The sequence below is a fragment of the Ceratotherium simum genome, chromosome 8 (genome assembly GCF_057802395.1).
Source record: "Ceratotherium simum simum isolate JZ-2026a chromosome 8, ASM5780239v1, whole genome shotgun sequence".
In the NCBI taxonomy this organism is placed as follows: Eukaryota; Metazoa; Chordata; class Mammalia; order Perissodactyla; family Rhinocerotidae; genus Ceratotherium; species Ceratotherium simum.
The window spans coordinates 82,107,352-82,131,969 of NC_141907.1; the positions used below are offsets into that span (position 1 = coordinate 82,107,352).

The 24,618-nt window shown below is 37.9% G+C and overlaps 1 protein-coding gene across 1 annotated transcript; it reads right to left on the reverse strand.

Moving 5' to 3' along the window:
• On the reverse strand, positions 1-23,487 carry ADH4 (alcohol dehydrogenase 4 (class II), pi polypeptide). Its single transcript, XM_004430987.3, is given in 9 exon segments — positions 1-402; positions 2,525-2,663; positions 3,351-3,486; positions 6,733-6,993; positions 10,263-10,494; positions 18,573-18,660; positions 20,342-20,483; positions 21,543-21,644; positions 23,414-23,487. Coding segments are annotated over 9 exon segments (1,179 nt in total). The 5' UTR covers positions 23,432-23,487; the 3' UTR covers positions 1-341.
• Positions 23,488-24,618: the final 1,131 nt, after the last annotated feature.

A 24,618-nucleotide genomic window follows, 5' to 3' on the forward strand; every position in this document is an offset into this window, starting at 1 on the left:
AAGTAGAGAGAACAGTATAATGAAATCCCATATATTTCTCACCCAACCTTAAAAATTATACACATATGGTGAATCTAGTTTTATTTATTACCCTTCATTCCCCACACCCATCTCTCCAGAACTAGTTTTAAACAATTCTGAAACATCATATGATTCTATTCATAAACATATCAGTTATCATAGTTATTTAACATAGGGCATATTAATGTTAAATGTATTTTATGGATACAAATGCTGTAATCTTTATAGCTATTTGATTTTGAGATGTTAACTGTAGATATTTGTTTAAACTCTGGGTGATCCTTGCTTCATCATATCAAATTAACCAGACAGGTTCAGAGTCAGTTAGACAGTATTCCAAATTGTTTCTGGTGTCTTCAAAAGATCAGGACTGTCCGAATGCTGTTAATAATAATAAAACAATAATCAGTATAATTTTCATGATCAATTTAACCAAAACCCACAAATAATTTTTGTTTTTTTGTTTCAGGATTTGTTTTAATCTTTTTTTATAGATGCCCACTTTGGTAAGCCTAATTTCTTTTATCTTGTCATCCTCTTTCATTCATGGCATTAATAATACTTTCCATATAGTTCTAGTGAGCTGGGGGAAAATTGGGGACCCTCACTTGACCCTGGGCGAGGTCCTTGTTGCCCAGCGGTTCTGTGGAGAAGTAAGCATGCCAGGGTTGTAGCGAGGTTTCCACCGTGGACTAGTCATTGCTCTTGGCTCTCCTGTAGCCAAGGGCAAACGGGGCTTCCAAAGAGGGTTGGTGTCCTGGGATGCTACTTTCTGAGAACCCAAATATTCCTACTCCTGGATAACTCCTTCAACAAGGAGAAGCAAAGAGGGGATAGGCCTCAAGGACAGAGAATTCCTTATTTCAGGCCTTACTGCTGGAGTCGTGGAATCCCTGGCATCAAGAGGTTGCCATGCACGATTCTATTCTTCACCAGGGACTGTGCAGGGAGACCCTGTGTCTTTTCCTCACCGTGAGTCAGGGTCACTGTACCTTAATAAGCCAGCTGGTCATTGTGTCCCATCCCCAGCCTCCACTTCGTTGCTTCTATGCAGTTGGTCTGGTAGGAGGGCCTATTCTCAGCTGTGCTTCCTGTACCCATATGGTAAGCACCCCCAGGGAGGCCCATCCTCTGCCTTCTCTGTTGTCCACCTTTCCATCTGTGTGGGCAGTCAGGTGGTTTTCTCAGCGGGCCAGAAAGGGAGTAGGAGGCCTCATTCCGGTGTCTACTCCTCGGCCTCCATTCTACCACTGATTACCAGGCCTACTTAAAGAGCATGGGAGACTTGCCCAGCTATTAATAAAGTAATGCAACATTTTCCGTTTGGCTGCCACTTTGCACTCCTTGTGAGTATATTCCATGACTGAGAACTCTAGGGGAAAGGGGGTAGTGGTGGAGAGGCTACGAGCGCCAATCTGAGGCCCCAAACCCCAACCCAACTCCTAACTTGAGGACTACTGCTTATGGGGACATTGAGATCGTGCAAGATATTGTGGGGGTTATATACTACTTAGGAGATAGTGTAGCTTAAAAAATAGTTTATTTCTTTATTGAACTTCTTTTTGATATGTTGTAGCTAACATGTTTGCAAATTACGGAGTTCATTTCAGTAGGGATGTTTTCTTAGATTTCCTCCCCATGAAGTAGCCTGGGTCCTCACACAGTGGACCTATTTTCTTCTTTTGCAACATTTATTCTCTGCTTCAAACTCCTGTCATTTAACTTTAGGTTATTCCCCCTCTCTTTTGTGGTCTTCTTTTTTGTTGTTGTTGCTTTTTTGTCCTGCATCTTTTCTGTGCAACATTGTTGCTGATGTTTTTGCCCTTTGCTTCTATTGACCAAGGCTGTGCTTGATCATCTTAACCAAAATCATTGATCCTAGTCTTACCCACTCCTCAACCACTAGAAATCCCTTAATTGGGACGTTTCTGTAAGTCAGTTCTCAGGGTCTATGCCAAGGCAGCACAATATAGCTAAATTGTGGATAGAATGTATCTTATAGCAGACACACGACAAAGCAAGAGAAGAGAGTTGGGGCATACTTTTAGATCTGACACCTGCCACTCCTGCTCCCTTCTCCATGGTTTTCACCTGGTTCTGATAATGAACAGCCTGGAGTGGACACTCTAGGTCAATCGCAGAGCATAATGATTCCAGACCCAGGGCTATATTGTACGAGAGGGACCTGACATTATACTATAGAAACCTCTCTTTCTAGGGAGCAGCCCCAACTGAGTTAACAATTGTTTGTTAAAGAGAAAATGTGTCAGTTTATACCACCACTCTATGTTGGAACAGTGAATGGCAGTGTACATTATGGAAATAGAGTAGAAGCTTTTCTTTTTTTCCAAATGGCCATTATTTAATCTTTTAAGCATGTCTAGTACCTCTAATAATGTGGAAAGCATCATAAAAGACAAACTAGTTATTTCTTAACAGCAAATAAGAATAGAATCATCATAAAGGTTTTTCAAACCACTCACCCATCTGTTTGGTAATTTACCTTTTTCCTTGGTGCATAAGGTCAAATGCCTCATTGATTTTGTCAAAAGGCAGGGTGTGGGTCACCAATACATCCAGATCAAATTTCTTATTCTTGTAGTCAGTAACCAGCTTTGGGACAGAATCGACACCTTTCCAACCTGCAATTTAATCAAAATGCCTAATAAAGACAAGGTGCATGAACAGGTAGTTTAATCAGTGTTTGTTGAATGAATGAAATTATTAGGTCAGATTTGGGTTGCTTCAAATAGATTACCCCTCCCATCTTTAATTTTCTGTACTTTTAGTCTATTTAAAAATTTTTCCTCATAAAAGAAATTCAAGATTATTTTCTATTTCTAAATAAGGAATTATCTCGATTTGGTCAAAGTTTAACTTTGTTCCTCTGTGTTAGTTAATTTTAATGCAAATTGAATTTCAATTTGCAAATTGTAGTTATCCTTCTCTACAAACTCTGTTTACTTTCAGGTACTTAATAGAATAGCTTTTATGTAGTCTTTAGAGGTGTTCTAGACACTCAATATTTAAACAACAAATTATATTCCTTTCCTTTCAATAATCTTCATTATAAGAATTTGAGTACTATAGTCATGCCCCACATAACCATGTTTCAGTCAACAATGGACTGCATAAGTGGTGGTCCCATAAGATTAGTATCATGTAGCCTGGGTGTGTAGTAGGCTGTACAATCTAGGTTTGTGAAAGTACACTCTATGATGTTTGCACAATAATGAAATCGCCTAACGACACACTTCCAAGAATGTACCCCTGTCATTAAGTGACACATGACTGTATTATGGAGGAAATTAAAAGAAAAAAAAACTGACCACCAAAGGTTGTTCCATTTATAGTACGGCCCATTATTAGCTCCAGTGGAGAAATAGTCAATCCTTTGTCACCAACGGCTACTCCAATGAAAGTACATGATCCCCCACCTACTTTTGTGCAGTCCAGGGCTGCTCTCTGGAAGGTCAAACAAAAAAGACTAGCTGGGCAAGTAGAAAAGTAGAATATGAATTCCAGTGGGGGTATGTAACAATGCTTTAGGGAAAATTTATACAACTCTGCATATAAGATAATGAGATTCAAGCTAATGAGGTCATAGTATTGTAGATTGAGACTTGAGGCTCCAGTGTTTTGTTTCAGATAGAACATTCAATAAATATTTCAGCTTCCTCAAAAAAGATATTGAAAAGAAACAAAACATATTATTTTACCCTGTTTAATACCATAGTTATGCTGAACCTAGAATGTATATCATTGTATATCAAGAAACATAAACATATGTGAAGTCAGTAAATATTTATGGAGGACATTTTAAACTCTAATCAACAAGTTTTCAATGATCTACCATGGGTATATACTAAAATATTTGCAATTCCAGGGGCATACGGTCACAATCTTTAAAGTCATGAAGAAAGGGTGAATAAGTATTCACTAGATCCTAGGAAATGAGGTACACACTGTAAACTTAGTAGATCTCAACGTAGGATAAATAAAAGGAAATGCTGTTTAAAACAGAGGGCAATACTGTTAAACAGAAAATGACACCGACTGCTGCTCATCAAATATTTCATCTGCTTCCCTACGTTTCCGAGCTCTCTTGCAGTTAGGTAGAGTCATGTGACTGATTCTGGCCAATGGACTATGGGCAGAAGTGATGTGTGTCATCTCCTAGCCAAAACAGAAGAACCAGTGAACAACCGGCCAGCTGTCCCTTCTGCTGTAACAACCAAGTTGACCTCATGTTGAGATTGTGAAGCCACAAGTTTGAACTTCCTTGATTGCTGAGTCACCGCATGGAAGACAGTGGTGCAGGGGAGTTTCATTTTTTTCATTTTCATTTCTTTGCATGAGAGAAAGAGAAAACATTGTAATGTTAACCTACTGCAAGTTTGGGATTAATATAAAAATGCCAAGGATTGAAAATGTAAATAAGTTTGAGAAAGATATAAACTTATGGATGGTAATTCCACACTGAAGTCCTGTGGTAAATAGATGAATATTTAAAATCTTTTGAGACTAATATTATAGAAAAAAAGTGTAAACTTTGTCCCATATCAATGTCAGCAGTCAACTTGGTTCTGACCTGTTGGGGCAATTTTTCCTTTTACAAAAGTCGCAAATAGGAAGCGTGGCTCCTTTTCATCACTGATCACTGTATGAAAGGAGCAATGTGAAGTACAGTAAATTCTCTCCCTCTTCTCTCTCTGTCTTAAAAGTGATGGAAGATACAATGACCTAGAACTTTTAGAGTGTGTTTTGAATTTTTTATTTGAATATGTGTTTATTGTTTTGAGAACTCCTAACATTTCTAAATAGAAACTGTTCTACTTTCTGCACTTTTTATATGGCAGAAACATTTTTATTTATACTGTATAGAGAGATCCATGGAGAGGGGGAAAGACCACAGGTGCTACTTGTCACCTTAAGGTAGCTGCTTATATTAACTCTTGTTTTTTTTAAAAATGTTTTTCTTGTTGCCTTTTCTACATTTCTGAGCTTTGCTCCAAGCAAGGAATTAGCTTACATAATGATGACTTAGTTAAAATGGTTACAAATGCAGGGTTTTATTTAGAAGCCTCTGATAACTTTTGATGAGAATTACTTTTAATTCTGAACTCCTTATACAATTGTCAATTGTCGTAACTTTCTAATTGTTCCTTTGGGTTCTTTAGGCTGCCTTAGAGCATTAGAGATCATTGAAATAAAATTTATACCCATTACTGGAATCTTCTCTACTGCCCAGAAATTTAGCTCTCTCTAATGATGGAAACTTTTGGTGGAAGTTTTTTTGTGATTTTTTTGTGATTAAATAAATTCCTTCTTTTTATTTGGATTCTCTAGGGTAATTCTATTCCATAATTTAAAGTGCATTTCTTGGTATAATAAATCAGTTAATAACAGAACCTGCCAAGTTTTAGATCAGTGGTTCTCAATTTGAGAAACTTATAAAAAATATTGGTACCCAGGCCCCAACTCATGAGAATATCCTGGGGTATGGCCCCTTCATTGGTACTAAACAATAACAGCTCCCCAGGTACTTCTCAAGCGTGGCCAGTTTTGAGAATCTCTGTACTAGAAAAGTAAGATAAATAGGCTGAATTTCGATGTTTGTAAAAAATTTGAGCTGTGGGAAGTGGAGGAATGGGTGTGGGACTTTGCAGGCTGCAAGTGCCCCCGACCATTGAGAAGGCAGGGCCTGCAGCTGTGAACACAGGCAAGCTGTGCAGGACAAGGGGTGGCCCACGCGTGAACTTGCAGTAAGAGCTAACATTTATCGAGTGCTCATTACCTGCCAGATCCTCTTTTACACAGTTCTACGTATTACAAGGAAGTCATTCTGAGGGGGAGAGACCCAGGAACTGCAGCCTGCTGCTCTCAGCAGCTCTTCCTGGTCTCTATACTCTTCTGGGGAATGAATCAGTCGGGTGAGAACCAAGGGCAAGAACCAGCGAAGCCTGCTCATGGCTGAATACAGAATTTTATGCTTTACACCTTCCCTAGAGGAGGCTTTTAGGAGCCAGGCTGAGTGAAGGTGTAAATAGAAGGGAATAGTGCCATAGCTACTTCACAGCTCACACTGAGGAAATAAGAGGAATCCACAGACACACCATTAGTCGATGAATTCTTTGGTCATTTCATTAAAAAGCAAAACAAAACACTACTTAGTGTCTTTGAGCAAATGTGCGTTAGGTGAATATTGGCTGGCGTATAAGGCTGGGCACTCCGGCAAGTAACCTGCCCCGCAGTCTGGAGTAGAATAGATGGGCTGCTTCGAGGGCAGCAAGCAGGGGGTGGCTCAGGGCCATGCTCAGAAGGGCCCTGCAAATTATGCAGCTGTCCTGAGACAAGGAGAAATCTGAGTGATATACAATTGCAGTGCTTAGGAAAAAAAGATTGACTTTTTAATTTTGCAGTGTGTGTGTATGTTTTTTAACATACTGAAAACTGCAGAAATATTAACAACATTAATATTAAGTAGGAATCAGTAATCTTTATTAATAAATGATTAACTACAATATACTATATGATGTATAATATCTACTATGTTATTAAATATTGCTTATTATAGAAATATATAATTTATATACATATATAAATATATTATTAAATATAACATAAAAATACATTTATATACATATTGTCAATGTTTATTAATGTTAGTAAATATTATTTATTATATACTCTTATAAAAAATGTACATACCATGGTTTCAGATCCACCCGCACAGTCAAGGGCAAAATCCACTCCTCCTTTGGTCATTTCAATGATGACCTTCTGGACGGGTTTATCTAGGTCTCTAGGATTGAGGCAGTCAGTGGCTCCAAGGGCTTTGGCCTTTGTAAACTTCTCACTGTTGATGTCAATAGCTATGATTCTGGAAGCTCCTGCCACTTTACAACCCGTTATAGCAGAGAGACCGACGCCTCCTAAGCCGAAGATCGCGCAAGTAGAACCAGGGGTGACCTGCAGGCAGGAAAGTCATAAATTAACTTTTAAAGCAGCCAGTAGCACTTTTTTTTTTTTTTTTTTAAGGGACAGAGCAAGGTGTGGGCAGGAACATATAAATAAGACTGCCTATCATAAAACTAAATGATATAGCCATTGGGGGAAATCTGCCAAGGTGGATGGCTAAGTCACTAAATTTGGAGACTCGTTTGAGGGCCATTAGGATTATCAGTTCATAAGGAGCAAACCCAAATGAAAATCATTCCCTTGTTTTCTCTTTCCCTTCAGTGTTATCAGAACAAAATTCTAAAGCCTCCACATTTTAAAGAGTTTATTGATTTCCTTTTTTTATAGATAGAATTTAATAGATATTTGATATCTATATTTCTAATAGGCCTTATTTGGTTACGTTAATATAGTAGTTGATTTTGAATGTCCACTAGTATTACTCTAAACGTGAATTAACTTACTTCATCATCCCAAATCATCAATTCATTTAAATGGAATGAAGTCCAAATTTCTTTGCATGGCATTGGAGGGTTTTTATTATTTGGCTCCCGTTACCTTCCAATGTCATCTCCACAGTATTCCTGATGCTACAGCCGCAACAAACTGTTGCACTTTCCTTTCCTCGTGCCTTAGTTCATGCTGTTCCCTCAGCCTGGTGTAATTTTCACCAGTTTCCTTTAATTAAAATATTACCTATACTTCTAGGCCTGACTGAAATGTCACTCTCCCCATGAAACTTAATTCTTGATTTTTTAATCAGAAATTAGTGCCCACCATTTTTGCTTTCTCTATATCATGTAATTTTTAATCTCCTTGATTGTTTGATTTTGTGTGTGTGTGTTCTTTAAAAGAGTGTAAGTTCTTTAAGGCAGAGACTTTTCATCTTCCACATTGCTATCAAGGAGTCTTCTGTATGTTGGGTCTTTACTAAATGTTCATTGCATCGAATTAAGTAGAAACTTAATATACAAGATAGTAAGGAAAGCTGCTGTAACAGGAATATGTGATTCTGTAGAGTGGTATAGTGGCAAAAACTACACACAGAGAGATGCTTAATCAATATTTTCTAATGATGATGGGAAACAGTTAGAATTAAAGCATAAACAAAAGGGAAAGAGAAAATCTGCCCAAGAGAAATATTGATACATTCTAAATTGGAAGCAAAATTACTAAGGAAGAGAGAGAATGCACACCTCTTACTTTAATTTATACATGGTATTAGGCATGCATATACTGGCTTCTGCTGCTCAGGGGAAATAAAAAATATATTTTGTAAATACTCAGAATATTGTTCTATATACACTATGTACTATTTACTATAATGTCGTAGCATATATTTAGTATATTTCCAAACATACTTCTCCTGAGACTGTGTTAAAAAGTTTGTCTCTAAGTCTCCTTGAAAGTGGAAATGCATTTGCCCATTGCAGCAATGTTGTTCACAGTAGCTGGATTCTCAGGGTCTATATTAAGGCTCTTGCCTTTTGGCTAGAATTACTGATACTTCGCTTCCCCTAACTTGTTCCTGTCAGATTCATTTCTCGTCTCTGAGCATCTCATAAGGGCTTTAGCTGTTCCTCATAGTGGGAAGAACAGGTCCTGGGAATTTAGGTCAACTTTGACTAGATTTAAAAGAAAATTACAGCTGAATCTTTAGTGTTAATATCTCTGAAGAAAGATTATAGTAGTAGAAGATGATAGTCTGCATGGAGTCCAGAAAAGGGGTGTATGTGTGGCCCAAAGAGTAATAATTCTTACCTGAGTCTCCAATACTATCTAGAGGAGACTGTGCCTTGACTGCCAAGGTCACATCAACTGTTAACTCCACCCAACTAACAACACCCTTCCTCCGGGAGCCTGTAGATTGTAGTTTGGCTTCTAATACAGTTTCTTAATTTTTATTGATGAATGAATGAATGAATAAATGAATTTTTAGAGGGAGACAATATGCTGATGGCCAAGAGTAGCATTTCTGTCTGCTTGGCCAGTGTAATTCTCAAAAAAACGTCGTACCTTGATATTCTGGCTACTAGGTGAGCCTCTTATCTTCGTTAGGGTGACTTTGTTTCCTTGACATTGAACATCTCTAGGTAACCTGATAAAAAGGAATTTTTGTATTGCAAAATCGAGGACCAAGCCTCACCAAGATGTCTTAAGGGTTGCATAGGAACCTAGCTTTATTTATTCATTCACTGAAAAATTGTCAAGCTCCTACTATGTGCCAGGCACAGGGCTAGGCTCTGGAGATACCATTATGAACAAGACAGAGTTCTTGCCCTCAAGGAGAAAATAGTCTAATAGGAAGGATAAATAAATAGAAAATTTCTCAATAGCGTGATAAGACGGAAGACAGGGATAAACATAAACACTTTGGGAAAAACTGGAGGGGTACCGATTGCATGCCCGAGGCTGGAGCAGGTTTCCAACAGGAAGTGACAAATACTGTAGCATACTGACAGAGAAGGTTAATAATGAAAATGGGGTGAAATCTTCAGATTTGTTGTTTAGAGAGACCACTCTGGTTGCATTTTGCTGTGTGGAGTCAAAGGACGAAGACTAATGTCAAGGAAGTTTAAATAAGGAGGTGGTTTGAGGCATCCAAGTGGTATCGACATTTCTCTAGCCTCTCAGTTAAACAGCTTTGTAAAAGCATATAATGCTAACATGGGATTCCCGGGACTCATCTTGCCCATCAGGGCTGCCATCTGAGACCCTCTTTTGAAGCCGCAAAGGGATAGGATGAGAAGCAGAGATGAATTAGTACAGTTTGAGGGAGAGGAATCTGCAGCCTCAGGGAGAAAGGAGGGGTGGCTGTATGGAGACGGGTGGGAATTACTCTAGCTTCTCTTGTCTCTTGCCTGGGTCTGCAACCCCTGATGAGTGTTCATAATTAGGGGACATATTTAAGCAGGCTATTTTTAAATCAGGGATGGTCTATAATCTAACTGTCCTATAATTAGATTATAGTATAATAGTATATAGTATAATAGTATTATAGTATAGTATAACTATACTATAATCTAGTGTAGGAAAAGAAATTAACCTGAACTGGGTGCCAGCCACTGGGCCAGATGTCTTACGTATGATTTAATGATCCCCACAACTATTTGTAGTGGATATTATCATAAAGAGGTAGGAGTAGAGAGGTTAAATAACTTGCCTAAAATTACAGTGGTAATAAATGACAGAGCCGGGGTTTGAAGATAACTCTTCTCTGTTTTATCACACTGCCTCCTAGTAACTTCTCTTCTCCACAGCATAGTGATTAAGCATTTTACCTTGGCGTTGTTGAGTGCAGCTCCATAGCCAGTTGAAAACCCACATCCAAGCAGACAAACTCTTTCTAAATTTGCATCATCATCGATTTTGGCAAGATTTTTATCTGACACTACAGTGTACTGAGAGAAAGCACTGATCCCCATGAAATGGTAAATTGATTTTCCTTTGCAGGTAAACCTGCTGGTTTTGTCTTCCATTAGTTCTTGATCAACAACAGGACTTTTGTCTAGACTAGGAAAAAAAAAAAGATACTAGAAACAGAAAATAAATGGACCACTGATTACTTTCCTGAAAAAAATGTTAGGCATTATATATTTGTTGTGACAATTCTATGACATGGAAAAATTGAGAAAATGACTTGAGACTCTTCACCTAAATATGTAGTCAGAAGTGGTCTAAAAATAATAATGATAATAATAAACTTTGTTTTTTTTTTGTGAGGAAGATCAGCCCTGAGCTAACATCCATGCCAATCCTCCTCTTTTTGCTGAGGAAGACTGGCCCTGAGCTAACATCTATTGCCAGTCTTCCTCCTTTTGTCTTCCCCCTTTTCTCCCCAAAGCCCCAGTAGACAGTTGTATGTCGTAGGTGCACATCCTGCTAGTTGCTGTATGTGGGACACTGCCTCAGCATGGCCGGACAAGCAGTGCGTCGGTGCGCCCCTGGGGTCCAAACCCAGGCCGCCAGTAGCGGAGCACACGCACTTAACCGCTAAGTCATGGGGCCGGCCCCAATAATAAACTTTTTAATGAATACTTTTTATGTGCCAAAAACTCTTTTAAGGGCTTTACATGTATTAGTTCTCAAAAAGATTTTATTATGGAAAACTCAAACACACATAAAAGTAGAAAGAGTAACATAGTGAATCTCCATGTAGCCATCTCCCAGCTTCAGCAACTATTAACTCATGGCTGATCTAGTTTCATCTATTGCCCGCCTCCCTACACCAGCAGCTATTCTACTGTCATTGGACTGTTTGGAAGTAAATCCCAGACATTACTATTTCATCTGCAGAAATTTTAGTATGTATCTCAAAAATATAAAGATTCTTTTAGGTCCACACATTGCATTCGGCCTCTTAAGTCTCTTTTTTTTCTTTTTAATTTATTTTTATTGATGTCTTAATAGTTTATAACATTGTGAAATTTTGCTTGTACATTTTTGTTTGCCCATCACCATATACATGTCTCCCTTCACCCCTTGTGCCCACCCCCTACCCCCATTGTTCCTGGTAACCACAATACAGTTTTCTCTGTCCGTGTGTTGGTTTATATTCCACATATGAGTGAGATCATACGGTGTTTGTCTTTCTCTTTCTGGCTTATTTCACTTAACATAATACCCTCCAGGTCCATCCATGTTGTTGCAAATGGGACAATTTTGTCTTTTTTTATGGCTGAGTAGTATTCCATTGTATATATATACACCACATCTTCTTGATCCAATCATCAGTCAAGGGACATTTAGGTTGCTTCCACCTCTTGGCTATAGTGAATAATGCTGCAATGAACATGCGGGTGACTCAGCCTCTTTGGATTGTTGATTTCAGGTTTGTTGGATAGACTCCCAGTAGTGGGATAGCTGGATCATAGGGTATTTCTATTTTTAATTTTTTGAGGAATCTCCATACTGTTTTCCATAAAGGCTGCACCAGTTTGCATTCCCACCAGCTGTGTATGAGGGTTCCTGTTTCTCCACATCCTCTCCAATGTTTGTTGTTTTTTGTCTTGGTGATTATTGTCATTCTAACAGGCATGAGGTGATATCTTAGTGTTGTTTTGATTTGCATTTCCCTGATGATTAGTGATATTGAACATCTTTTCATGTGCCTATTGGCCATCTGTATATCTTCTTTGGAGAAGTGTCTGTTCATTTCCTCTGCCCGTTTTTTGACCGGGTTGTTTGTTTTTTTGTTGTTCAGTTGTGTGAGTTCTTTATATATTATGGAGATTAACCCCTTGTCAGATATATGTTTTGCAAATATTTTCTCCCAGCTGGTGGGTTGTCTGTTCATTTTGATCCTGGTTTCATTTGTCTTGTAGAAGCTCTTTAATCTGATGAAGTCCCACTTGCTTATTTTTTCTTTAGTTTCCCTAGTCTGGGTAGGCATGGCATCTGAATAGATTCCTTTATGACCAATGTCAAATAGTGTGTTGCCTATATTTTCTTCTATGAGTTTTATAGTTTCAGGTCTCACCTTCAGGTCTTTGATTCATTTTGAGTTAATTTTTGTGAATGGCAATAGCACATGGTCCACTTTCATTCTTTTGCATGTGGCTGTCCAGTTTTCCCAACACCATTTATTGAAGAGACTTTCCTTTCTCTATTGTATGTTCTTAGCTCCTTTGTCGAAAATTAGCTGTCTGTATATGTGTGGTTTTATTTCTGGGCTTTCAATTCTGTTCCATTGATCTGTGTGTCTGTTTTTGTACCAGTATCACTCTGTTTTGATTACTATTGCTTTGTAGTGTGTTTTGAAGTCAGAGATTCTGATGCCTCCAGCTTTGTTCTTTTTTCTCAGGATTGCTTTATCAATTCGGGGTCTTTTGTTGCCCCATATGAATTTTAGTATTCTTTGTTCTATTTCCGTGAAGAATGTCATTGGGATTCTGATTGGGATTGCATTGAATCTGTAGATTGCTTTAGGTAATATAGACATTTTAACTATGTTTATTCTTCCAATCCATGTGCATGGGATGTCTTTCCATTTCTTTATGTCATCATCGATTTCTTTCAATAATGTCTTGTAGTTTTCGTTGTATAGGTTTTTCACCTCCTCGCTAAGATTTATTCCTAGATATTTTATTCTTTTTGATGCAATTGTAAATGGTATTGTTTTTTTGAGCTCTCTTTCTGTTAGTTCGTTATTAGCATACATAAATGCAACTGATTTTTGTAGACTGATTTTGTACCCTGCGACTTTACTGTAGTAGTTGATTATTTCTTATAGTTTTCCAAAAGATTCTTTAGGGTTTTCTATATATAAAATCATGTCATCTGCAAATAGTGAGAGTTTCACTTTTTTATTGCCTATTTGGAATCCTTTATTCCTTTTTCTTGCCTAATTGCTCTGGCCAAAACCTCCAGTACTATGTTGAATAAGAGTGGTGAGAGTGGGCAGCCTTGTCTCGTTCCTGTTCTCAGAGGAATGGCTTTCAGCCTTTCCCCATTGAGTATGATGTTGGCTGTGGGTTTGCCATAAATAGCCTTTATTATGTCGAGGTACTTTCCTTCTATACCCATTTTGTTAAGAGTTATTATCATAAATGGATGTTGGATCTTGTCAAATGCCTTCTCTGCATCTATTGATATGACCATGTGGTTTTTATTCTTCGTTTTGTTGATATGGTGTATCACGTTAATTGATTTGCAGATGTTGAACCATCCCTGCATCCCTGGTATAAATCCTGCTTGATCATGGTGTGTGATCTTTTTAATGTGTTGCTGTATTCGGTTTGCCAATATTTTGTTGAGGATTTTTGCATCAATGTTCATCAGCGATATTGGCCTGTAATTTTCCTTCTTTGTATTGTCTTTGTCTGGCTTTGGTATCAGGGTGATGTTGGCCTCATAGAATGAGTTAGGAAGTGTTCCATCTTCCTCTATTTTTGGAATAGTTTGAGAAGGATGGGTATTAAATCTTCTTTGAATGTTTGGTAAAATTCACCGGAGAAGCCATCTGGTCCTGGACTTCTATTTTTGGGGAGGTTTTTGATTACTATTTCAATCTCTTTACTTGTGATTGGTCTATTCAGATTCTCCATTTCTTCTTGGTTCAGTTTTGGGAGGTTGTATGAGTCTAAGAATTTATCCATTTCTTCTAGATTGTCCAATTTGTTGGCGTATAGTTTTTCTTAGTATTCTCTTATAATCCTTTGTATTTCTGTGGTATCTGTTGTAATTTATCCTCTTTCATTTCTAATTTTATTTATTTGAGCTTTTTCTCTTTTTTTCTTAGTAAGTCTGGCTAAGGGTTTGTCAATTTTGTTTATCTTCTCAAAGAACCAACTGTTTGTTTCATTAATCCTTTCTACTGTTTTTTTGGTCTCAATTTCATTTATTTCTGCTCTGATTTTTATTATTTCCCTCCTTCTGCTGACTTTGGGCTTTGTTCTTCTTTTTCTAGTTCTGTTAGGTGTAATTTAAGGTTGTTTATTTGGGCTTTTTCTTGTTTGTTAAGGTGGGCTTGTATCGCTATGAGTTTCCCTCTCAGGACCGCTTTTGCTGCATCCCATATGGTTTGATATGGCATATTTTCGTTTTCGTTTGTTTCCAGATATTTTTTGATTTCTCCTTTAATTTCTTCAATGATCCATTGGTTGTTCAGTAGCATGTTGTTTAATCTCCACGTTTTTGTCACTTTCCCAGTTTTTTTTTCGTGGTTGATTTCCAGTTTCATAGCATTATGGTCTGAAAAGATGCTTGTTATGATTTCAATCTTCTTAAATTTGTTGAGGTTTGCTTTATTTCCCAACATATGGTCTATCTTTGAGAATGTTCCATGTGCACTTGAGAAGAATGTGTGGTCAGCTGTTTTTGGATGAAGTGCTCTGCATATGTCTACTAGGTCCATCTCGTCCAGTTTTTCATTTAAGTCTACTGTTTCTTTATTGACGTTTTGTCTGGATGATCTATCCATTGAGGTAAGTGGGGTATTAAGATCCTCTACTATTATTGTGTTGTTGTTAATATCTCCTTGTAGGTTTGTTAATAGTTGCTTTATGTACTTTGGTGCTCCTATGTTGGCTGCATATATATTTATAATTGATATGTCTTCTTGGTGGAGTGTCCCTTTTATCATTATATATTGCCCATGTTTGTCTCTCTTAACCTGTTTTATCTTGAAATCTGCTTTGTCTGATATGAGTATGGCAACACCTGCTTTCTCTTGTTTGCCATTAGCTTGGAGTACTGTCTTCCATCCTTTCACTCTGAGCTGTGCTTGTATTTAGAGCTGAGATGTGTTTCCTGGAGGCAGCATATTTTTGGGTCTTACTTTTTAATCCATCCTGCCACTCTATATCTTTTGATTGGAGAGTTCAGTCTGTTTACATTTAGAGTAATTATTGATATATGAGGCTTAATGTTGCTGTTTTGTCAATTATTTTCTGGTTCTTTTGCCTTTCCTTTTTTTCTTGTCCCATGTGTTTTGGACTGCCAATTCAGTTTGGTTTTCTGTCTTATGACTCTTCTAGTTTTCTCTTTATTTATCATATGTGATTTTGTTTTGATTATTTGTTTAGTGGTTACCTTGAGGTTTGTAGAAAAAGTCTTTTACATGAGATAGTCCATTATCTGATGGCCTCTTATTTCCTTATACTAAGTCAATTCGATCTCTTTCCTCTTCCCCTTCTAACTTATTCTTGTTACAACTTATTCTATCTTGTGTTATGGGTGTGTGTTTAGAGTGATGAGGTTGTATTTATTTTTGGTGTTTTCCTTCCTTTGATCTTTGATTTTGGTATTTAAGTGATTGCTAACCTATTCCGGTAAAGATCTACTATTTTTCTGATTTTGTCTACCTATTTTTCTCCTTGCTCCAAGCTTTGTATTCCTTTTCTCTTCTTTTTTTCAGGAATGAGGGCCTTCTTAAGCATTTCTTGTAGTGGGGTTCTCGTGGCCATGAACTCCCTTAGTTTTTGTTTATCTGAGAATGTTATTATTTCTCCATCATATTTGAAGGATATTTTTGCTGGACAGAGTATTAGTGGCTGAAACTTTTTGTCTTTCAGTATTTTGAATATATCATTCCAGTCTCTCCTAGCCTGTAAAGTTTCTGTTGAGAAATCTGCTGAGAGCCTGATGGGAGATCCTTTGTATCTTATTTTTAGTTTTTGTCTAGCTGCCCTTAATATTGTTTCTTTGTCATTGACTTTGGCCAGCCTTACCAGTATATGCCGTGCAGTGGGCCTTTGTCTGTTGACATATTTAGGTGACCTATTGGCTTCACTTACTGGTATTTCCTGCTCCTTCCCCATATTTGGGAAGTTCTCAGCTATTATTTCCTTGAATAGGCTCTCTGTTCCTCTTTCCCTCTCTTTTCCCTCAGGAATACCTATAATTCTTATGATACATTTCCTAATTGAGTCAGATATTTCTCGGAGACTTTCTTCATTTCCTTTTAGTCTTAGTTCTCTCTCCTCCTCCATCTGGAGCATATCTGTATTCCTATCCTCTATAATGCTAATTCTTTCCTCCATATTGTCAGCTCTGTTCTTTAACAATTCCAGATTCTCCTTTATCTCCCCCATTGTGTTCTTCATCTCCATCAGTACTGATTGGTTTTTCTTTATGATTTCAATTTCTTTTGTGAAGAAACTCCTTATCTCGTTCAACTGTTTATCTGTGTTTTCTTATATTTAGTTTAGCGTTTTTATGATAGCTATTTTGAATTCTCTGTCATTTAGGTTATGGATTTCTGTGCCTTCAGGGTTGATTTCTGGGTGCTTGTCATTTTCCTTCTGGTCTGGCAATTTAATGTACCTTTGCATTGTGCTTCCTCTATTCGCTTTGTTTTTTCTCATTCTGGAATTATCTGGTTGCTGTTTCCACCTGTCGCCACCATTTGGGGGTTAAGGGCTGTGTAATCTGAGCCCCCTGTGGTCTGCCCTGGCTGCCCCGCGGCCACGGGCCACCCGCCTGTGATCTGCCCCGGTCACTCAGTCTGGTCAGCTGAGCTGCAGTGTCAGGCATGGGGGAGGCAGAGGCTCTCTCTTTTGCCTGCTGGGTCCCTGGGGTGGGGGGCTTCTTGCTTGCCCTTCATTATCCACTCTCCTAGAGTGCTCAAATGTTGATGGCATCCCTGCAGCAGTTCTGAGTCCTCTGTGTGGGAGTTTCTCACTGGCTGAGAGAGCCCGAAGATCTATGGTTTCCCCGCAGAAGGCTGCCCCTCTCCCCTCTTTGGGAGCCACACGGACCCGAATCACCGGTCTGATGGGGAGGGAGAGGATTTCTCCTTACCTCTCCCCACTTTCTCTGGGGGCCCCAGCACATCCACTCTCAGATGTGCGGCAGTGTGGGTCTTTCTGATCTTCCTTTTTGCTGTGCAAGAGTCCCTTGTTGGTCTGTGACTGTCCCTTTTGTTGTATCTTATTGGGAGAAGAGTTTACAAGAAAGCTCACTCTGCCATGATGCTGACGTCACTTCTTAAGTCTCTTTTAATTCATATGTTCTCACCTCCCCCTTTGTTTTTTCCTTGCAGTTTATTTGTTGAAGAAACAGTCATTTGTCCTGTAGAGTTTTCCTCATTCTGGATTTTTCTGATTACAGTCTCATAATCTGGTTTAACATGTATCTTTGTCCCTTTATTTCTTCTAAAGAAGTATTTTTGATCTAAATGCTTGATCTAATTCAGGTTTTATATTTTTGTAGGAATACTTCAAATGTGATGTGTATTTTCATCCAGAGGCACATAATTATCTTTCTTTTTGTGATGTTAGAAAGAATTGATGGTCATTGCCAAAATCTATTATTTCATTAAAAGTTTGCAAAAGAGTGCATTAATTCTTTGAATATCTGCAATAACCCTGTGAAGCAGGCATTATTATTATCCCTATTTTATAGATGAGGAAATTGAGGCACAATAATAAATGTAAGAGTAGTACAATTTTAGGTTCTGAAATAACTAGTTTCAGTTAGCGTTAAGGACAAATAGATCTTTCTATAGTCTCAGTAAAGAATAAGGTGATTAAGATTTTGGACTCTGGAACCAGACTGCCTAGGTTCAAAACCTAGCTCCAGGACTGATGTCTGTGTTGCCTTGGAATCAAGTACTTTACTGCACTTCATTGCATTCCTCTCTCATCCCCTGTAGAGGTAGTTACTATTCTGAATTTGGCATTTATCATTCCAGTGATGTATTTATATCTTTACTACACACACGTATACCATAAATGATATATGGTGTTGTTTTTGTATATGACACCTTGCTAAATAGAAAGAAGCAACTTGCTTCTTTCCCTTAACATTATGTGTGAGATTATTCTATGTTGCTACATGTAGATCAAGTTTAGCCATTTTCGTTGTTACCTAGTTTCCATTGTTTTACTACATAGTAATTCATTAATCTATTCTTTTATTGATGGACATTTGTGCTATTTTCAACTGCTTGCTATTATAAACAATGTCGCAACGAACGTTCTAGCACATATCTCTTTGGGTGATTTTTGCAATAATTTCTTGTGCATACCTAGGAGTGGAAGTGGTGGGTAGAAAGTATGCACCTCTTCATCTCCATTGAGTTATTGCTAACATACTGCACAAAATATTTGTACCAATTTGTACTCTTACTAAGAGTGTGTAGTACTTACTTGAGTTTTTCACATAAATTTGTGAGTGGACTCAGACAAAACTTGCATTTTCTGCACTGAGGCATGTAGAGTGGAATTACTTTGTCACCTAGAAAGAAATGCCACATGTTGAATGGTGCCTAAGATGTAACTTATAAACAGTTTCTACCTGATGAATCAGTGGATAACCCATTCTTTATGGTATACATTTTATGTTCAGCAGAAGGTATAGGTGGCTACAATATCTTGTTACCCCACAAGATTGCTGATTCCCCCAAGCATTGCATATACTTTTTTTCTTTTTCTTTTTCTCTCTGCTGGGCAGTCAAGCAACAAATCCATATTGATACCATTAGGTGTAGAGTCCTGTCTGAGACTCTGCTGTCATTGCAGCTCTCTGCATCATGATTATTATTTATTACATTTCTAAACACCCTGTATAGAGGAGAAAACCTTTATATAATAGGAGAGGTGGACAATAATAGACTAGATATGGGGAGTAAACCTTATGCCATCACCATGTTTCACCATTTAGTTCATGCTCAATTTCCACATTTTTCTACTTTTTACTCAATTTCAATTTAATAATGGCTTCTATCCTCTGATGATCACAGTCCAATGATGATAATTAACATTTGTTCAGTATTTAGAGTGCTAAGCACCATTCTAACTGCTTACATGTATTATCTCAGTTAGTTATCAGAACAACCCTTTGAGATGGATACTATTATTGTCCCCACTTTAGAAAACAGAACTCTTGAGTTGAATCACAAAAAAGTGACTTAAAGGCAAAGGTCACACAGCCAGTAAGCGACAGAGCTTGGACCGAATTGGCCAGACTCCTTCAGGGATGCAAAACTTTTAGGAGCAATTTGTTTCTATGATCTTGTTTGGAATGGAAAGATACTAAAATACCTCTAAGTTTGGAGCATTCTCATTAAAGGAGGAAAGAATGATATGGTTCATTCTGCCTGACAAGTGAGGATTACATAACACATATTCCAGTATTTGGTGGATCTGTTATAAAATGTGAAGTAAACAATTTCAGCCATTGTCATGCTTCATTTACGTATTATTTTTATCTTACAAACTTCCAAAAAGACTCTTAAGCTAACATTGACATATGTATACTATTTCTTACTTAAGCTACCTGTAAGTCTTCATTCTTTATTATTAAAAAAAATTTTTTTTTGTGCGGAAGATCAGCCCTGAGCTAACATCCATGCAATCCTCCTCTTTTTGCTGGGGAAGACTGGCTCTGGGCTAACATCCGTGCCCATCTTCCTCCACTTTATTTGGGATGCCGCCACAGCATGGCTTGACACACGGTGCGTTGGTGCACACCTGGGATCTGAACCCAGGCCGCCAGCAGCGGAGTGCACGTACTTAACCACTACGCCACAAGGCTGGCCCCCAAGTCTTCATTCTTTAAATTCTTCATAATATTAAATTATTTTTCTGTTTTATTTAGAGGAGGTTGTTATAAATTGTCATTTGTGCCCCCAGGAAGCTTTAGTTTAAGCTAACTTTATAACTTTGCTTCATAGGACAACTTGTCAGTGCTATATGTAAACAAGTGGCCATGTTTCCCGGATTTTATCAGTTCTGATTTCAAATATCCTGTCCCATTATTAGACTGTGATAGATTGTGTGTCTCAGTTTGCTTTGGAAAAGATGGTCTCCCTGTATAAATAGAGATCAATTATAGCATGCAAAGCCAGGACTATATCAGGAATTATCCCTGAAATAACCTGACATTTCCATTTAATTGGAATCAGAAAATAAAATACCTGGTTTGAAGTTGGTCACGCCTGGCCCAACACTTTCTACAATTCCTGCAGCCTCATGGCCAAGGATCACTGGTAAAAAAGTCTCCTCAGATTTTGGGTCAATAGGATGGGTGTCAGTATGGCACACAGAAATGGCGATTATCTACAAAGCAACCACAGACTTGAGTTGTATTTCTATAGTTATATCATTGGGGTTGTTAGGTGGACAATTTTAGGTCCAATGTCAACTTGAAACTTTACGACACTCAGAGCTCAATAAAAGAGTTATAGTTTGGAAAAAAACCCCAAAATATTTTAGGATATATTCTTTTCCTCTTATAATGCACCTTTGTTTTCTACCTTTCACTGTCATTGGAAAAGCACAAAAATAGAATTGGCAGTTACTGTGTCCAGGAGAAGAGAAATCCAAGATAATAGGGAAAAGTTAAAGTCTATTAGGCAGAGGGAATGGGGGGAACATAGGTCTCTAGGGCTTGTTCAAATTCTGTTGAAACTACATGAAATGAAATAGACATCATAGAACTTGCATAGTTAAAAGAGAGATATCAAATAAAAGATTATCTAAACTAATTATCAATGTATCACTGTATTATTATTCTTCAGGATTCTATTCATCAGGGTATCCCATTCATTCCCATGTGTAAACCCTTACTGTGGTGGTCCTGAGGAAAATATAAACCTGGCCAGCTGTGCAGCAAATGGAGAGATTGTCCCAATTTGCCATCTGTGATCCCTCTCTACTCAGTTTGGTCTCTTCTCCCTGCTGACCCACTCCTGTCCCGTCCTCAGGGGGACCCAAGACCCTTATGCTGCCCAGGGCAGCACTTCAGTTTTTCCTCTCCCTTGTTTTAAACCAAATTCTCTATCTTCCTTTTAATAACACTTTCCAATAACTGGCAATTGGAAAAGAAAAAGAAAACCTAACTAATTCTAATCTAAAGTGAATTCCTTTGTCTGATTCTTAGGGTTAATGATAAATGTTAAGACAGTTCAATTAAATTTTAAGCCCATTATCAATAACAACTGATAAATTAATATTTTACCTCTTCTGGAGTAATACCTGTTTTTATCTGAACCTAAAAATGTAATTCCCCCATAGTGGAAACTCCAGGGATCTCAGTCACACCACACAGGCCTGACCTGACAGAAGCCAAGTCTGCACTTAGGGTCTTGTTCCCACATGGGGCAAGTTCCCACTTACTTGAATTCGAATTTCATGAGCCTTGGGGGGAGCGACTTCAACCTCTTCAATGCAAAGGGGCTTGCCTGCTTCCCAGGCTATGGCTGCTTTGCATTTAATGACCTGAGAAAGAGGGAAAGAGGGAGAGAGAGCGAGAAGGGAGAGGGAGAGCAGGGGAAGGAGAGGGAGAATGGGAAGGAGGGAGAGAGAGGGAAAGAGAGACAAAGAGAGGATATCATGGGAAAAAGTTAAAGAGCATGTTGACACCATAATTTCATGAAAAGGAGTTATGGAGTTTGTGACTGGATGTTACCTATAATTATATTATTTTAAAGACAGGGGATCTTAATTGAAAATAAGTCATATTCTACATTATAGTCATTGCACTCTTAATTTTTTAAAAGAACAGGTGTAGTAAAGTTTATCTTAATATAATGCCTTAATTTTCTTCCTCCATAACAGAGAGGATAAATTTATAGGGTTTGGATAGGATAGATGGCCAATAAGTATTTGTTGACTGAACAATTTGTTATCAGCTCTGAATTACCTGAGTCCTTGTTGCTAGAGCATAGGTGTGTTTTATATCTTTGCTACTCAAAGTGGTCCTCCCTTGGACCAGCAGTTATTGATGTCACCAGGGAACTTGTTAGAGCTACAAGCCCTGTGCCAAATCCACTAATTCAAAATCTGCATTTGAACAAGATCCCCAGGTGATTCATATGCACATAAAAATTTGAGAAGAGAGGCTTACATAATTATTAAATTTATCAGTAGAATATAAATTAAATAAAAATTTGATCTCTTTGCAAGAATTTGGGTAAAAATGTATGAAAAGAAATTAAATGTTACGATTCTCTAATCCCCAGATTAAAATTTTCTTTAGCCTCTTAAAATTATATATATATATATATATATATATATTTTTTTTTTTTTTTTTTTGTGAGAAAGATTAGCCCTGAGCTAACATCTGTTGCCAGTCCTCCTTTTGCTGAGGAAGGCTGGCCCTGGGCTAACATCCATGCCCATCTTCCTCTACTTTATATGGGATTCCACTACAGCATGGCTTGACAAGCGGTGCGTCGGTGCGCACCTGGGATCCCAACCTGCAAACCCCGGGCTGCCAAAGCGGAGCGCACACACTTAACCGCTGCACCACCGGGCAGGCCCTTAAAATTATATTTTTAATTTTAACTATAAGTAACATTGAAAGAAAGTGGAAAGAAACAAACCCATAATCCTCCATTCTAACGCTACTATTTTTGCTTTTGGTATGCTTTTCCCAGTCTTTGACCACATGAATACATATTTTTTGATAGTTTTTATGCAATTTTGAATTACCTTTTTAAGTATCATTAGTCTTATGACAAATACAATATGTATTATTTATGGGACGTTTCAAAATACAAATAAGAACAAAAGAAACAAATAAAATCCACCTATAATTTTATTACCTATTTTATGATTTTGAGGTAAATCCTTTGAGTATCCCCAAATGGGATCATGTTGTATAATATTTTGTGATCTACTTTTTTCTACTTATTAATATACTATGAATATTTTCTATATTCTTCTCTAACATTATTTCTAACAAATTTAAATTTTATTTTATGGTTATAGCATAGTTACTCAAATCTCTCTTTTTTGGGCCATTATGAATAATATTTAATTGAACTCCCTTGTTGTAAGCATTTTGGAAAGTCCACAGAAATTTCCTTAGAATAAATTCCTAGTGTGAGGTCACTCATATCCCTTTAGTCAACTTTAATTTGCTGCTTTCTGAGAGCAATCCCTGAGGAAAGCTGCTTTTAGCAAATGTATAAAGAGACGCAAAAACCCCCCAAACAAACACAAACAAAACAAGAACTGAACAAAGAAACTGTATGTTTGCTTACTTTGCCGTTGGTGCCCATTTTTCTTTCGGAAACTTGCCTTGGGCGTTTCTCTCTGATTTATGAACCTCTTCCACTTCTGTCCAGCGTGCTCTGAGTCTTGTAACGAACTGTCTGAATAAATACTATTCCTGCCCTTTCATTCTCCAATCACTTTCTCTCCTTTCTTGTTGCTTGTGATCTCCAGCTCTGCCCATCTCTCACCACGTCATTTGTGCCATTATATTGCAGCTGCAAACCCCCGTTGCTCTCAGTTGTTATTTGGGGAAGCTTTTTGCTTACTCATTTTTTCCCTTTTATTGCAAAATATAAGAGAGAAAAGTTCATTAAACTTTGATGAACTAACTAGATGAGTTAACACAAAATTAAAAAATAAAGGACATTTCCACCGGCTCAGAATCCTTCCTGTATCTATTCTTCTTCTTCACAACCCTAATCATTTCCTTGCATTTCTCTTATGCTTGTGTATCCAGTACAGTGTAGTTTTACCTACCCCAAAACTTTATATGAATGGAATCATAGTGTATGGTTCTTTCATGTCTTTTCTTCCTTTCAACTCTATGTTTGTGAGATTCACCTACATTGCCTGTGGCTGTTCGTTTATTTTCATTATCATTCATTTTCCTTTATCCTGTTTTTTTGTTTGCTTGTTGTTTGTTTTTCTGCTTATGGTGAATCAGTGGTTCCATAAAAATTCTTTTCATGTATACTACTGTGCACATGCTTGAGTTGCCTTAGGGAAAGTTCAGCACTAATATGCAGCCACTACACACTATTAAGGTGATGTTAACTTGTTACTGGGCACAATCACAGGTTCTTTACCCACCACACAAGAGGGGCCAAATAAAACTGGAGTGCCAGGCTTACGGCAAGGAAAGCATTTTTATTTCGGGTGATGTCAGCCGGGAGATGAGAGTGAGCCCTCAAATTCATCCTGTCTCCCCGAAGGATAGGAGGCAAGGGGTTTTAAATGTTGTGAGGGAGAGCGTGTGCTGGGGTTTTAGGTAGGGGAGGGGGAGCATGTGGCTGTGCTGGTTGGCACCTTCCCACCAACCTGTGTTTGACCTTGAAGACTGAATTTATTTTCCCTGACTCTCTGGACTTTTCCAGTTAGCTTTTATCTTCAGCCTGTGTTTGGCCTTGTGAGGCTGAATCTTGATGTCTGGACCTTGATTTCCTGGGAAAGATAGGTCACTCATATACCGAGG